A 13,892-nucleotide genomic window follows, 5' to 3' on the forward strand; every position below is an offset into this window, starting at 1 on the left:
AAATCAAGAGTCACACACTCTACCTACTGAAACAGCCAGGTGCCCCTCCACCGTTACCACTTTTGAGGGAGATCCTAAATGGAAAGTGATGCCACCATTTTGGAGGGCATTTTTCAAAACATATCAACATTTGGGGCACCTGGGTGGCTCAGTCAGCTAAGTGTCTGACTCTTGATTTCAGCTCAGGTCATGATCTCAGGATCATGAGACTTACCCTGCATTGGGTTCCACACTGGGTGTGGAGCCAGTTTAAGATTCTTTCTCCCCCTTGTGCCCTCCCCCTCACTCTCTCTCTAAAAAAAGGTATCAACATTTAAAGTTGGCTTAACTTTTTTTTTAAGATTTTATTTATTTATTCATAAGAGACACAGAGAGAGGCAGAGACACAAGCAGAGGGAGAAGCGGGTTCCATGCAGGGAGCCCGATGTGGGACTCGATCCCATGTCTCCAGGATCACGCCCAGGGCCAAAGGCAGGTGCCCAGCCCAACCTCTGAGCCACCCAGGGATCCCAAAGTTGGCTTAATTTTTGACCTTGAAATTTATAGTAACATCTCCACAAATGTGCAAAGACATACACACAAATATTGCAACGTTGTGTGAAATAGTGTAAAGTTAGAAAAGGCCCAGATGCCTGGTTGCATAAATTATAATACATCCATAGGTAGACTATTATACAGACACTAAAAAGAAAAAAGTAATTAGATACAGGTGATTGTTAAACAACATTCTGAAATACCTGAATGTCACTGAATTGTTCGCTTTAAAATGGTTAGTTTTACATTATGTAAATTTCACCTCAAAAAAATAAAAAAATGTAAAAATAATGAAGTCATCTGTATGTATTATCATGGAAAAGACTGCTAAAAAGTATTGTTGATTGCAAAGAATAAATTACAGAGCAGTAAGCATGCTATTATTTCATTCCAATGAATATTAATTAGTCTGTAAATTAGAATTTGCATAGAGAAAATCTGGATGCAAATACATTTAACTGTCTCCATTGGTTAGCTTGCAGCAGGTTGGTGCTGGGGGGGGCTGGGGGTGGGGGGGTGGTAGGGAGTGATTATGGGGAAACTCATTTCCTACACCCTGGATTATTTGAACTTTTCACAACAGATGTCATTTTGTAATCAGAAAAATAATAAAAATAAATCAGACTCTTATATTATTTTTATTCTCCCTCAAGTAAAGAGGGGAAAAACCCAGACTCCACCTAAGCTTTAATGGGAGGAGCAGAAGGCATTGCAATTTTATGGCATTTGTCCCCCACCAATTTCACTTAGTCAAATAAAATCACTTTCTAAATTGCTGCTATGCAGAGGTGACAGGCTGATCACGGATGCAAAGATCACTTTGGCTAATTTGTGACAAGCAAAATGTACCCATACAGAGGAAATGCAGAACAAGTCTGATGCTAGGGGTTGCCAGTAAGGTGTGAGCTGTGGGGACTGTACGTGCTTCTACACCATGTAATGGGTTGCTTAGAACTCCCCACCCTGCCCGGAAAAAAGAAAAAGAAAAAAAGAAAAGAAAGATGTTCTATTTTGCAAAACGCCAGCATATAGAACAAAATACTAAATTCCTGTTTTTTATTCCCTTGGGAAAAATTATACTACTTTATGGGTAAAAATCTCTCATGAGGATACGAGAATAGGTTGCCTACCTACTGAGGGCAGAAGGCTGGGCAGGGGCTTTAGCTTGACTTGTGTATGTGCAGACGTGCTAGAGGGATCCCAGTTTGTGAAGAGGATTCAGGCTGCCTTGTGGGTTTGCTCAGCCCAGGAGGACCCACCCACAGGAAGCAGGTTTGATATTCACTGTGTGTGTGTGTATGCGTGTGTGTGCGTGTGTGTGCGTGTGCAGTGTGGCAGCAGGGGTGAAATGAGGCAAGCTGGGTGACTATAACCCATCTTCCATCTTCGGTAAGGCTAATACATACTGCTTATTAACTTTTGCCTTGGCACTTCAGGGTTTTTTTTTTCTTTTTTTTTTTCCTGCTGATACACTACTGTGTTGGCACAAAGCAATTATGCTGAGCTATGGCTCTCTCATCACATAAAGCCAAGATGAGTTAAGATGGAGAAAAGTCTCCCAAACTCCCTATTTAATGATTATTTTTTTGGCTAGAGAAACAACCCCGATGATAACCAACATTCTGAGCTAATTTGTGCTTTTGCGGGAGCACCCCATAACCCAAATGGCTAGCATAAGCCAAATGGCTAATTACTAGGGGAAAACAAAATGGAAGCTTGGCATCGCTGGCGGAACATTTTTTAGTCACCTTTGCTCCATCATGTACGCCTACATAATTAACACGTGTGCATTGTCAATTAAATCTTTTAATGTGCATAGCAAAATGAACTAATTCTTTCAAAAAAAATTTTTTTCTTTTTAAAGTTAGCTCTAGGCCCAACGTGGGGCCTGAACTCATGACCTCAAGATCAAGAGTTGCATGTTCTGCTGATTAAGCTAGACAGACGCCCCCAAATTGACTGATTCTTAGTTCAGGCAAGGGCATTGGGTCTAAGCAATAGGTGGTGGGTCACCCCTTCTGGGGGACATAGAAGGTGCCTCTGATTCTGTCCCTGGGAAATGGTCAATGCCATTTTGATCTGTGTACTCCCCCTCCTCTGGTGGTTTTTGAGGAGACTTAGCACTAGTATTTTAGAGGCCCAGAGTCCCAGGGGTTTTGGGAAACATCTCCTACCCCTTCTCTGACATCTGCCAAAGGTTGAACGGGCTGAGCTGAAGCATCTAAGCCTTTTCAACCCACGTGTCAGGTCCACCTTGCCAGCCCAGGTTTGCCTGGGTACCCCAGGACCCTACATCCCTCCTCATACACTGGCAAGCTCACGCCAGTCACTCAGACGGAGAGGTGAGGGGTTAGGAGTGCTGAGTGTACAGAGAGAAAGCCTGGGGGATGTGGTGCTTGCACCTGGGAAAATGATGAGAGAGCACTGGCGCTCTGGGCTGTGTTCTCACAGGTCAGGAACACATGGCGGGCAAAAGACAAAGAGCCTCACCCCCTTGGGTGGCTCAGAGCCTGTCCTTGCCCTAATGAATTGTGTCTGATTGTGAAAATAAGCTTCATGACCCAGGTGCAGGGCTGGCTGTGATCATTTCATTATCCTGGCAACTAGTCCAGCCAGATTTCACCTGGCGGATGCCGGAGAGCTGTGCCCCCTCTTAAGGAAGAAGGCAAACAGCCTCTGGGGAAGATACTTCCCAGAACCAGAGCTCAAGCCCAGAGATGAATCTTGACTGAGGGCTCAGACCTCACGCACAGCTAGCATTTGAGCTCTCCCAGCAGCCGGGCACTACAGGTGGCCCTTACCTTCAGCCAGCCAGCTGTAATCACATGGCTGACCCCACCCCCCACCCCCGCCCCGAAGAGGCATCTTGACATGGGCTGGGAAGGAGCTGGGGCCTCACTGGGCCCACATTACCCCATGGATGGAGATCCTGGGTCCCTGAAAGTGGGGGTGACTTGGAACATGGTGGCCAGTTGGAAACCTCCTTATCCTTCCCTTGATCACCACTGCCTCCACTGAGGAGGCTGGGAGAAAGAACTCCTCTGGGCATCCTCTTCCCTGCTGGTTTTTCTACCATTTGGTTAGATGGAATGGATTGTTTCTTGCCACTGCAGGCTCCTTGGGGCCTGTCACCTATCAGCACGTTGACTTGTTTCCTCTTATGTGGTGCCAATCGGCTGCCCTAGGTGACATGGGAAGCATTGACGTTGCAGGGAAAAGACACTTGGGGTGCTGGGGCCCACGGACAACCCATGTAGGGCAGTCCTGGCTCTTTCCATGAGGTGAAAAATGTACAATGAACTATTATTAGGTCCACGAGGTAAAAATGGAACCATGTCAATATATATGCAGCTAGTATTAGATGTTTTTATAATTCTATCTCATTTCTGGCAATTGCAATGTTCTTCTCAGGGATGTCATATTGGGGGGGGGGTGGAGGAAGGGTTTATGATTTGAGTCCTTTAAGACCATTCCCATTTGCCAAGCCGCCCCTGCTACTCAAGGTTCTGCTGCCGGAGCTCACTCACATTTGCCCCATTTCCAGGCATTTTTTTCTCCTTCTATATCACGGGCATTCCATAGCTTTCAAGGGCAATGTTAGGAAAAGCCAGGGGAAGCTGGGTGAGCTTTGGCCAAACTGAGTAGAGCCACAGGGGAAAGCTGTGTTTGTCTACGTTACCTTTCTTCTTAAATTCCAGACACTGAAAGCTATCTTCCAATCATGACCTTCATTCACTTACCACGTATTTATTGAGTAACTGCATGAGTTTAGAGAATTGAGAAAGAAGCACATAGCTGCATTATTTCAGTAAATGCTAGCCTCATCATAAAAAAGGGAAAGAAAAAAAGTCAAGCAAATATCCCCAAACTTGTTCCAGGACAGACTTATTATGCAACTCGTTGCTGGCTTGAGCTTTTTATGAAATCTCTTTGCTCATTTTGGGTTGTCTACTCCACCTTGACGTTCTGGCAGATGGGGAGGCATAGTCGCCATCTGTCTTTATTTTTCTAACCCCACCACAGGACATTGCAAAGTGGGCACTGCAGGGACATCCCACACTGCCAACCCCATTCTTTCACCCAAATGCCCTGCTGCGTCTCTGCCCAGATCCCTGGTGGGGTGTGTGTGTGTGTGTGTGTGAGGCTGGCACAGGTCTCTGATGCCTGCCTGCCCTTTGGCTCCTTGAAAAGGAAAAGCAGGACCAGACTGGAAGGGCCTCTGAGCAAGCACGTTCTGCTGGAAAAGTACAATTTGGGGGTTAGGGCTCTTGGAGTCAAAGCCTCTTTCTGCAGGTGTTCTGTACTCACTATCACAGTTTGCTCCCTGTCCCCTCCCAGGGAACATGATCCAGAGGCTGGAGGGGCACTGACTGATGTCCATAGGTTGGTTCTGCTTTGTGATGGGGCTGGGGCTGAAGCTCAGTGCTTCTCCTTCCATAAGCTCCTTGCAGTCAGGCCCTGTGGCCTCTTTGCCTGTCCCAGAGCCTGGCACCGCATTTGGCACCTCACAGGTAGTCAATACATACTTTTTAAAAAAAAGTCATTGTTTAAAAGAAAGCAAATAAGGCAGGTGTGGCCTATGGAAAGAGCACATGACTTCGTCAGAGAACCTGGTCTGCCTCTCAACCTTGCTACTCATAGGGTATAAGTGAATTCCTTAACCTTGCCAAACCTGTTTCTCCATCTATAAAATAGGGACAATCATGCTCTCCTCTTAAGGCTGCTGTGGGGATGAGATGATCTAGGATGTGGCTCTTGGTTCATGGAGAGCTTGGGCGGGGGAGTGTTTGCTATTTACCAGAGAGTTCCATGTGGCTCATCACAGAAGTTGGGATTTGGGTCCCCACTGTGGGGCCTTGGGAGCCTTGGGGTTCTGGGGAGAGTGGTAATCCAGCCCAGGGGGTGCCAAGGCAAGGTCTGGCACACTGGCATCTCTGCACATAGCAGGGTGTCTCCTGGCCTGAACTCACTTCACTGATTAGATGAGAGTTCAGGAGCTCTCCTACTCCATGGAGGTGTTGGTGAGGGCAAACACACTTTAGTAATATTGAACTGGGTTTCTAGCACAGGCTTAGAAAACTTGGTGAGTGAAAGCAAAGGGCGGGCAGTGAATAGGATGACCTACTTCTAGTATCACTTGGATTGGAGGTGAGCTCTGCCATTAATCAATTTATCAGGCAAGTCACGTAATCCCTCTTGGCTTTACTTTTCTGTTTTCTAAAATGGTGGGTGGGTGGCTACTGGGGAGTTGTTCTAGATCTGATCTCACCTTTTTTTTTTTTTTTTCTTTTCCTTTTGGCCACAATCACAGGACAGATGGCATTCACATGTGCAGCATATTCTTAGGGGTACACACAATTTTTGAGAAACCTTCCAAAATGTTGTGGGAGACTCAGGCATTCAACATTTTGAAATCACTACCGATATTAGCAGTTTAGCAAAACTGCTTTCTTACTATGGGCCATGGGCATAAATGGGATCGGCCGCACATTATATGCAGTTTGTTTGCGAATGCTCTGAGTCTATGCCGTCTCTACCACATGAGTACCCACATCAGAATGTGAGTGAGGAAGCTATTCTTATGGGGTAGCTGTGATTTGTCCTTATTTTACTTAAAAAGCCGTGATATTCAGTGTTGGATTCTTGACTAGTAGCAGCATGTATCTTGTGATACAATTGATAACTTGTATCATGACATGCCCATTTGTTGTTAATTGGAGCAGAGAATTAATGGATCAGATATTTTTTTTAAAGGGTCTTTCAGCTTTATGGGTTGGTTCTATCGATTTCACATATGTCTAGGACTTGCTCAGACAGAGAAATTCCACTCAACAGCAGGCTACTGTAACACAGTGGAGTGGAGAAGAGAAGAGGGGGGACCCAAGAATTTTCAAAATCTTCTTTCTCCATAACTCACCTGCTGCAGACATCATTTCCAATCATGGCGTATATGACGATGGCTGGATGGTCCAACAGTTGGTTCCTAGACAAACTGAGAAGCCAGAGATAGAATCTGAATGGCAAACACTCAGAAATTGAACTTTGTCACAGCCTGGGCCTGTGATAGGATCTTTGTATGGCCTCCCCTTATGGTAGCTTTTTGCTATTTTTCTTTTATTCTAGGATCAGCCTTCCCATTTCCCCCTTCTGTATAATCTGTAAATTACTTTTCCATTAGGGAGAGGCCACATAGGTGCATAGAATTGGAAAGAGCGGATTAAAATCTCTAGGAGGCGCACATGATGCCATCTTCTTAGGATTTTTCATTGTGTTTGTCCTCAAGTGTTATTGGAGTACTCCTGTCCAAATTTGTAGGACATCCTGATGACTGTGCTCCTGTATTGTACTTTCAAAATTCCAGGGTTTCCCAAGTTTCCCTTCTGGACACCCAGGGCCTTCCTTCTGAATTTGAAGCTCAAAATGAGCACATAAAATAAGAAGATGAGATTTTTTTTTTTTTTTGCCTTTTTTCAGCTACTTTGGCTAGACTTAAGTTTGACCCTCTTTGTATGCATTTTTATGATTCTTCTTTAAGGACATATGCAAGTTAATCACTTTCTATGTCCACTGGCTCAAGAAGTGATAATGTCCCAGTATTTGGGAGTGACTAGCAAGGTACTAGTGCTCAGTACAAGTGATCACAGGGTGACAGCAGAGGGCTTTCATTCTTTTTTCACAATGAGGAACCCAATCTAAAAACAACTTTGTGTGTCCCTCTTTCACTTACCTTTCTATAAACTTCTTCAGGTTTTGGGAAGATGCACCTGCATAATTAAAATTAAGAAAATAATTAAAGTTAGTGAGTTCAATTCAACACCATCAGTGTGATAGTCTGATTCACTGAAATCATGAAGAAGCATCAGAGGTCATCCCCACCATCACGCGCACGGGAATGACTTTATCCTGGAGCTCTCCTTGAGGAGTTTTCTGTTTACTTGGAATTATACAAACATAATCCTCAATTCTTTGGATTTATGGGTGTCAAGATATTTCCTAAGCACGAATGAGTGAACTTTCTAGTAGATGCAAGAAAATGATATATCACCAAAGAGAAACTACCTCAAAGATTAAGGAATTAGATGAGGCATGAGAAGAAATAAAAAGGATTCTTTGAGAACTACCCATCTCCCTAGAAAGCCCCATTTAATCACTTACTAGCATCCCTGCTCACTCCTAAAGCTCCTCCTGGCTGGCTGGCCTGTGCAAGGTTCAGATTGTACAGGGGATATATTTCAACTCCTTATAATGACATGAATGACCATCCTTCCCCTACCCCTGCTACCACCTGTAATGTATCTCTTACATAAAGCTCGTATCCATTGAATACTCATTTTGTTGTGGACGCTCTGTTAGGCACTTGTATTATTAGTCCGTGTAGGCCTTGGCATAGCTGTGTGAGGTAGGGACAGTCATATTCCCACTTTCTAGATGAGGAAACTGAGGCTTACTTAAGTGACTTGCCTAAAGCCACACAGGTAATAATATGGAGAACTGCAATCCAAGCCCAGTCCCTTCAGTGTGTAATACTGAGTTCTGGCTTCGCTCCTCTGGGCTGGGAGTCTAGAAAGAGTGAGCCCAAAGAGGTTTACTGCTAGTTCATTCCTCTGAGGTTGGTCTGCAGTAACAGGTGAGTAATCGTCAGGTGGGTGGTACAACTCACAGGAAAAGACACGTTCTCCTGTAATTTTCAGCCTTAGGAGTTGAGGGGCAGGTGCATTTGGTGACAGAGTCAGCAAGTGTTCTTAAGGATCCACATGGGAAAAGGGGGGCATGCATAGCTGCGAAGGCCATGATGGCCCCCACCCCCCCTGAAGGAGTGTGGCCTGCCGTGACCACCTGTTCTTCACACACCACTAGACTCCAACTCTAGGGGCAGCGCTGATGTTCTCTTGATTGATTCAGGAACCTCAGTATGTTAAACAAATGTTGCTTTATATCCTAGTTTCCTGTGGTAAAATATACAACACATAAACTTTTTTTTGAGCATACGATTAAGTGGCATTAGGTACTTTCACATTGTTATGCGACCATCTGCTCTATCCATCTCCAGAACTCTTCCATCATTGCAAATTGAAGCCCTGTACTCCTTACAGAATAACCAGGGGCCTATATGTGGGATCATATAATTTTTGTCTTTTTGTGCCTGGCTTATTTCATTTAGTGTTTGCAGTTCATCCATTTGTAGCATGTGTCACAATGTCCACTCTTTTAAAGGATAATAGTTTTCCGTCATATGGAGATACGCTTCCTGTTTGTCCATTCATCTACTGATAGGCAGTTGGTTTGCTTCTACCTTTTGGCTATTGTGAATAATGCTGCTATGAACACTGGTTGGACAAGTGTCTGTGTAGGTCCCTCCTTTCAATTCTTTTAGGTATATACCTACTTGAAATCGCTGGACCATAGGGTAGTGCTATGTTTAATTTTGGGGGGAACCACCACACTATTTTTACTTCCTTTATGTAGTGAGGCAGGGTATGTTCAATATTCACCCAAACATAGACATTAAGGGCAGTCAGTTCATCTCAGCACACGTAGGTTAGATTGCTCCCTATTTTTCTCAAGAGGGAGGAGAAGAAGGACAGCCTGTGCCTGCTGACATACCCTCTGGTGGCTCCTCATCTTATCTGGACCTTTCATTCAGTTCTAGCACCATGACTCTCAACTTCCCATTTTCAGCCGGAAAACAATCAAGAGGTGTTTAATTCTCACTCTTTGATTTTTCTCTTAATGAGAAATGAAAACTAACGAAAGCCCAAGACATGAGTGGGGAAAAAAAAATTAAAGGACCAGGTCAGGCCAGTAATTTTCCTCATTATCCAGAGTCCAGCTGGGAATTTGAGGTGCAGAGCACCCACAGAGCCTGAGGAAAATGAAAATGAGAATCTGTCATGGCTTGCCCCATAGGCAGCCTCCTCCCCTGCCCACACCACCTGCATCCCTTTGCTGCGCAGGACAAGGATGGCAGGTCAACCTCAACTGGATGTGGTGAGTTTAGAAACAATAATCACAAACAACCACTCAGGGAGAGAGGACATGCCTACTCTTCTTTACCCAAATGCTAATCTTTTTTTTTTTTTCCTGGTGAATATTTATTATATAAGTACAGAATTCTCTGTGCTCTAGAGTTGTTGAGCCTTGCACAATTTACATTTCCTTTTGGGAATCTTAGTTTGATGAGATTATGTAATTAGCTTAGGTAATTCCCACATCACTTTCTCTTCTTAATTCCCCTTTCCTATTGCTCTGCTATTCCATTGAAGCCCCAGCAACATTTGCTGTCTCTCTCCCTCCCAAGCTCTGTTGTCTTTCTCCTCCTGGATACAGGCTTCTTCTCAGCTGCTGATTTTGCCGCTGCCATTTGTAGAGAATACTGAAGCAGCTGGTTCTGGAAGATGTGAGCAGGAAGCAAAGGCAGCTCCTAACTTGTGGGATTTGGCAAAACAAGGGGAGCATTTGAAGAACTGTCACTACCCTTGAGAGGTCCCTCGTCTGGTCTCTATGATGAAAGTTCAGAGAAATGGAAAAGGCAAGACTATGAAGGAGGGGAATTTGACTTAATTCAATCGAGGTGGTCCAAGAGAGAATCTACCTGTCTCCAGTGAGGGAAAGAAGGGGGTGTTCTTTGGCCAACCAAGTCTGAATTCTGGTTCATTTAGTGCCTTTTAAATGAGGAATAGTGCATTGCAAGAAGAGAAGAAGGGTTTCACATACTCTCAGCATTGGTGGTCCTTCTACACATAAATTCCAGCTTACATTTCCACTGCCAGATTAGTGTTGGCCACGCCAGCAAGTGCTTCATATCCTGGGCATTCAAATCAACTGGTAAGACACTTTCAGTGGTCTAGTAAATGAGCTTGTAACTCTTTGCTCCTGGCCCAGAAGACATGTGCTCCGTCTCAAATTCTTCACGGAAAAAGACAAGGTATACCTAAATCTAGGTCTTCATAAATTAATGCACCACTATGATAACACTTATGGATACTCACTCTGGGCCAGGCATTGCAATAGACACTGGGGACACATCAGCAAATAGAAAAGACCATGGTTCCTATTCTTGTGAAGCTTATAGCCACGAAACAGATAATGTACATAAAGTGTTAGGATCCCAAGAAGCCCTGAAGGAGTCATATTAAACTTCCTACTGAAAGAAAAGTAGGTGTTCTCTTTCTTGAAGTTCTAAAACAGGAACCTGCTAATTAGTTTCCAGCATAATACCTGATTTTTTTTGCATACGACTCAGAAAGAAATCTCTAGTTGAATGCCATCTTGGTTAGGACTGTAGGGCAGGGGCAGATCTAGGTTTCAAGGTCTGAAGTTTATATATCTTGGGGGATTCTCTTTAAGGAAAACGATGTAAAACACAACAATGAGACCTGACATAAAGGGAAGCCAAATTGGAAAGAGACAAGCGTCTTAAGCACCTGTGGTTAGATATCTTAAGTTGGTAAATTTTACAAACTCATGCAGCCCTTCAGCCACAGCCTTTTGGTGCTCCTTGGTGGTCATGTGTGAAGTCTTGGAGCGTCAGCACAGGGTGGGACCTCCAGGAGCACGTGGTCAGTCAACCTACTTTACAGATGAGGCCCAGAGACAGAAAGAGACTAGGTCAAGGTCCTACAGCTACTAAGCAATAATCCACCTCAGATGCCAGTTGAACAATAGACATTAGTAATGACTGAAATAGATCAAGTAGCCTTGAGTCTAGGTCAGGAGGTATCAGAGAACAACAAAATGCTAATTTCACTGCTAGTTTGGTGGTACTCCTGGTCTTGGTTTTCTTCTTCAATCAACCTGCTGCTATTTACTTTCCACAGTTCTCCAGCACATGTCCCATACTTTGTGGCCAGGTGTCCTAGCTGTATTCCCATGGGGAGAGACTGAGTGTCCTTACTCTATTGTACCTCCACCAGCAACCTAAAAAACATTATAGAGAGTGTAAAATGTTGTCACACATGGACCTAAAGTAAATTTAATAATGGTTTTTAAACTTCCATCAGGGTTTAAGTACCGCAGATTTGGCTCGTATTTTTATAATTGAGGAAGCATTTTGAAGAGTACAGCTTGTATAAATCCAGTTTAAAAAAATCAGCCATAAGAAATTTAAATTCCTTCTTTTCTCTAAAAGTGTTTGTAATACGTAGAAACATGCAGACTAATACGTTGACCTTGAGCTCAAAATAGTAGGCACTTAATAACTGTTTGTTGTGACAGTTTCTGATGGTGTTTCTACTACTGAAAATGCTTTCAAATTCACAAGCGTGGCTCTGAATTTCTGTGACAAACTAGATAAACGATTTCCCAGAATGTATATTTTTAAAAAAATGTAACAGCCTTCCCAGCATGGTGCTCACCTGCCTCCTGGTCTCAAAACTTGACAGAGCTTCACAAACATCCTTCAGCCATGCTGAACTTCTCTCCTTCTCTTTCTCAAAGATATTTTGCCCTTGGAGCCTCTTTGCACTGAGTCACCATCTCCCTCTGCTTTTTGGATTCCTTTTTTTTTTTTTTTTCCTGCAGGGCGCACTGCTCAAATGTACCTCCTCTGGGAAGTTTTCTTGTCCTTCTCCAGACAGAGGTAAATGCCTCTCACCTCCAGGGACCTCAACCTACCTCTGTTTTTGTGTCATTTTATCAGAACCATAGTTGTTTCCTTATTTGTCTCTCTTTTCCATTTCGTTATGATCTCCTTGAAGGCAGGGACTTTGTCTTTTCATCTTTCTATTTCTAGCAGCTATTACAATATCGGAGAAGAAACAGAGGGAGTGGTGAGGGCAAAATCAAGGGGGAAGACGAGGAGGAGGGAAGTAAAAGAGAAGACCAGAGGTAAAAGGCACATCCCAGCAAGATTTGGAGTTGATAAAAAACCCAGCAAGTTCATATAAGCTATCAACACGAGTAGCAGTGAACTTTCCCCACAATGTCCTTTATCTTAGGCCCTAAACAAAAGGGATCTATTGAAAGGGGACCCCTTAGGACTTCAGGAACCCTTGCCATTGACAATGACATAAAGTAGTCTAAGATATTTGGTTCTGAACTTGCCTTCTGTAGGTGTGCAGATTCAAGAGGTACAGGATGGAAATCTTGATCTAATAGAAGAATTGAAAGCTCATACTTTTCACATTATAATCATTGTCAGGTGCTCTACTTTAAACTGGATGAGTTGCATGGAACAAGGAGAAGCCAGGAAGGGCTGCATAGATAAATCTTAAGAAATAGCTCCACTTGGATCAGAATGTCTCCATTGTTTAATGATTCTTTGAGACTGAAAGCCTTGAAAGTATTAAAAAAAAGGGGGGGGGGAATCAATCCCCCTAAAAAAAGGAGGGAAATGTGTCTCTCTATATGAAATGTGTCAAGTTGAAATGTTTTTCTTTCAAAAGTTTCTATATCAAACGTTGTATCTTGGAGATACATTTAGTCCTTAGTAGAATTAGCAAGTTTTGATACCTGCAGGCATTAAGCCTATCTGCATTTATCTTTGAGATCAAGCATCTCAAAAATTAACTTTAAAATCTGGCATTGCGGCTGTGAGCACACTGGATCACAGCTCCCAAATAGAAATGTCCTAGTTGTTTTGTTATAAATAGTTTCTGTCATCTTCTCTCAACATTTTGGGTTGAGACCAAAAGTTTGACCCAGTAGTTGGGTTCACTAAATACTTTCCTGAGGGCCTACTTCCACAGCCAAGGTAATTGCATTGCTTCTCTCCAGTACTCTGTGGCTTTTAAGAAATTGTGTCAAAATTTTCATTTTGAAATGATTTTCAGAAAGTTGCAATAATTGACAAAGTTTGAAATAATTTACAAAGAGTTGCAAAAATAGAACAAAGGACCGGCACCTTCCCTTTACCCAAATTCCCTAAATGGGAACATCTCTCACAATCATAGTATCTCGATCAAAATCAGGAACTTCACATTGGTACAAGGCTATTGTCTCATCCGTAAACCTATTCAGATTTCACTGACGGTCCCACTAGTGGGTCAGCCCAGCTCAGACCCAGCACTTTCTGGGACAGTCCTACTCGGGATCACATATTGCATTCAATCTTATGTCAGTTCAGTCTCCTTCAGTCTGGACTAGTTCCTCAGTGTTTTTTGACCTTGACACTTTTGAAGGGTACTGACTATTTTATAGAGTACCCTTCAATTTGGGTTTGTCTTATGTTTCCTCCTGATTAAATTCAGGTTATACATTTTTGTTAAGAACACAATAGCAGATGCTCAGTTAGCTAGTTAAAGGTACAACATCTATTTTGTTTGAGAATAGAGATCAGGAGGCGAGGAGGTGGTGGTAATAAAAATGACAAGGTCTCATAGATGTAACTGAATTCAGTGAAGCCTGGATTGATACTCATT

The 13,892-nt window shown here is 43.3% G+C and overlaps 1 protein-coding gene across 1 annotated transcript in view; it reads right to left on the reverse strand.

Moving 5' to 3' along the window:
- The window catches only part of AOAH (acyloxyacyl hydrolase), a 161,559-nt gene that overhangs the window by 25,147 nt on the left and 122,520 nt on the right, over nt 1-13,892 (reverse strand). The window contains 2 exon segments of the mRNA XM_038557345.1: nt 6,452-6,526; nt 7,262-7,298. Of these exon segments, the coding sequence (XP_038413273.1) occupies nt 6,452-6,526; nt 7,262-7,298 (112 nt within the window).

The sequence above is a fragment of the Canis lupus genome, chromosome 14 (genome assembly GCF_011100685.1).
Source record: "Canis lupus familiaris isolate Mischka breed German Shepherd chromosome 14, alternate assembly UU_Cfam_GSD_1.0, whole genome shotgun sequence".
NCBI lineage: Eukaryota > Metazoa > Chordata > Mammalia > Carnivora > Canidae > Canis > Canis lupus.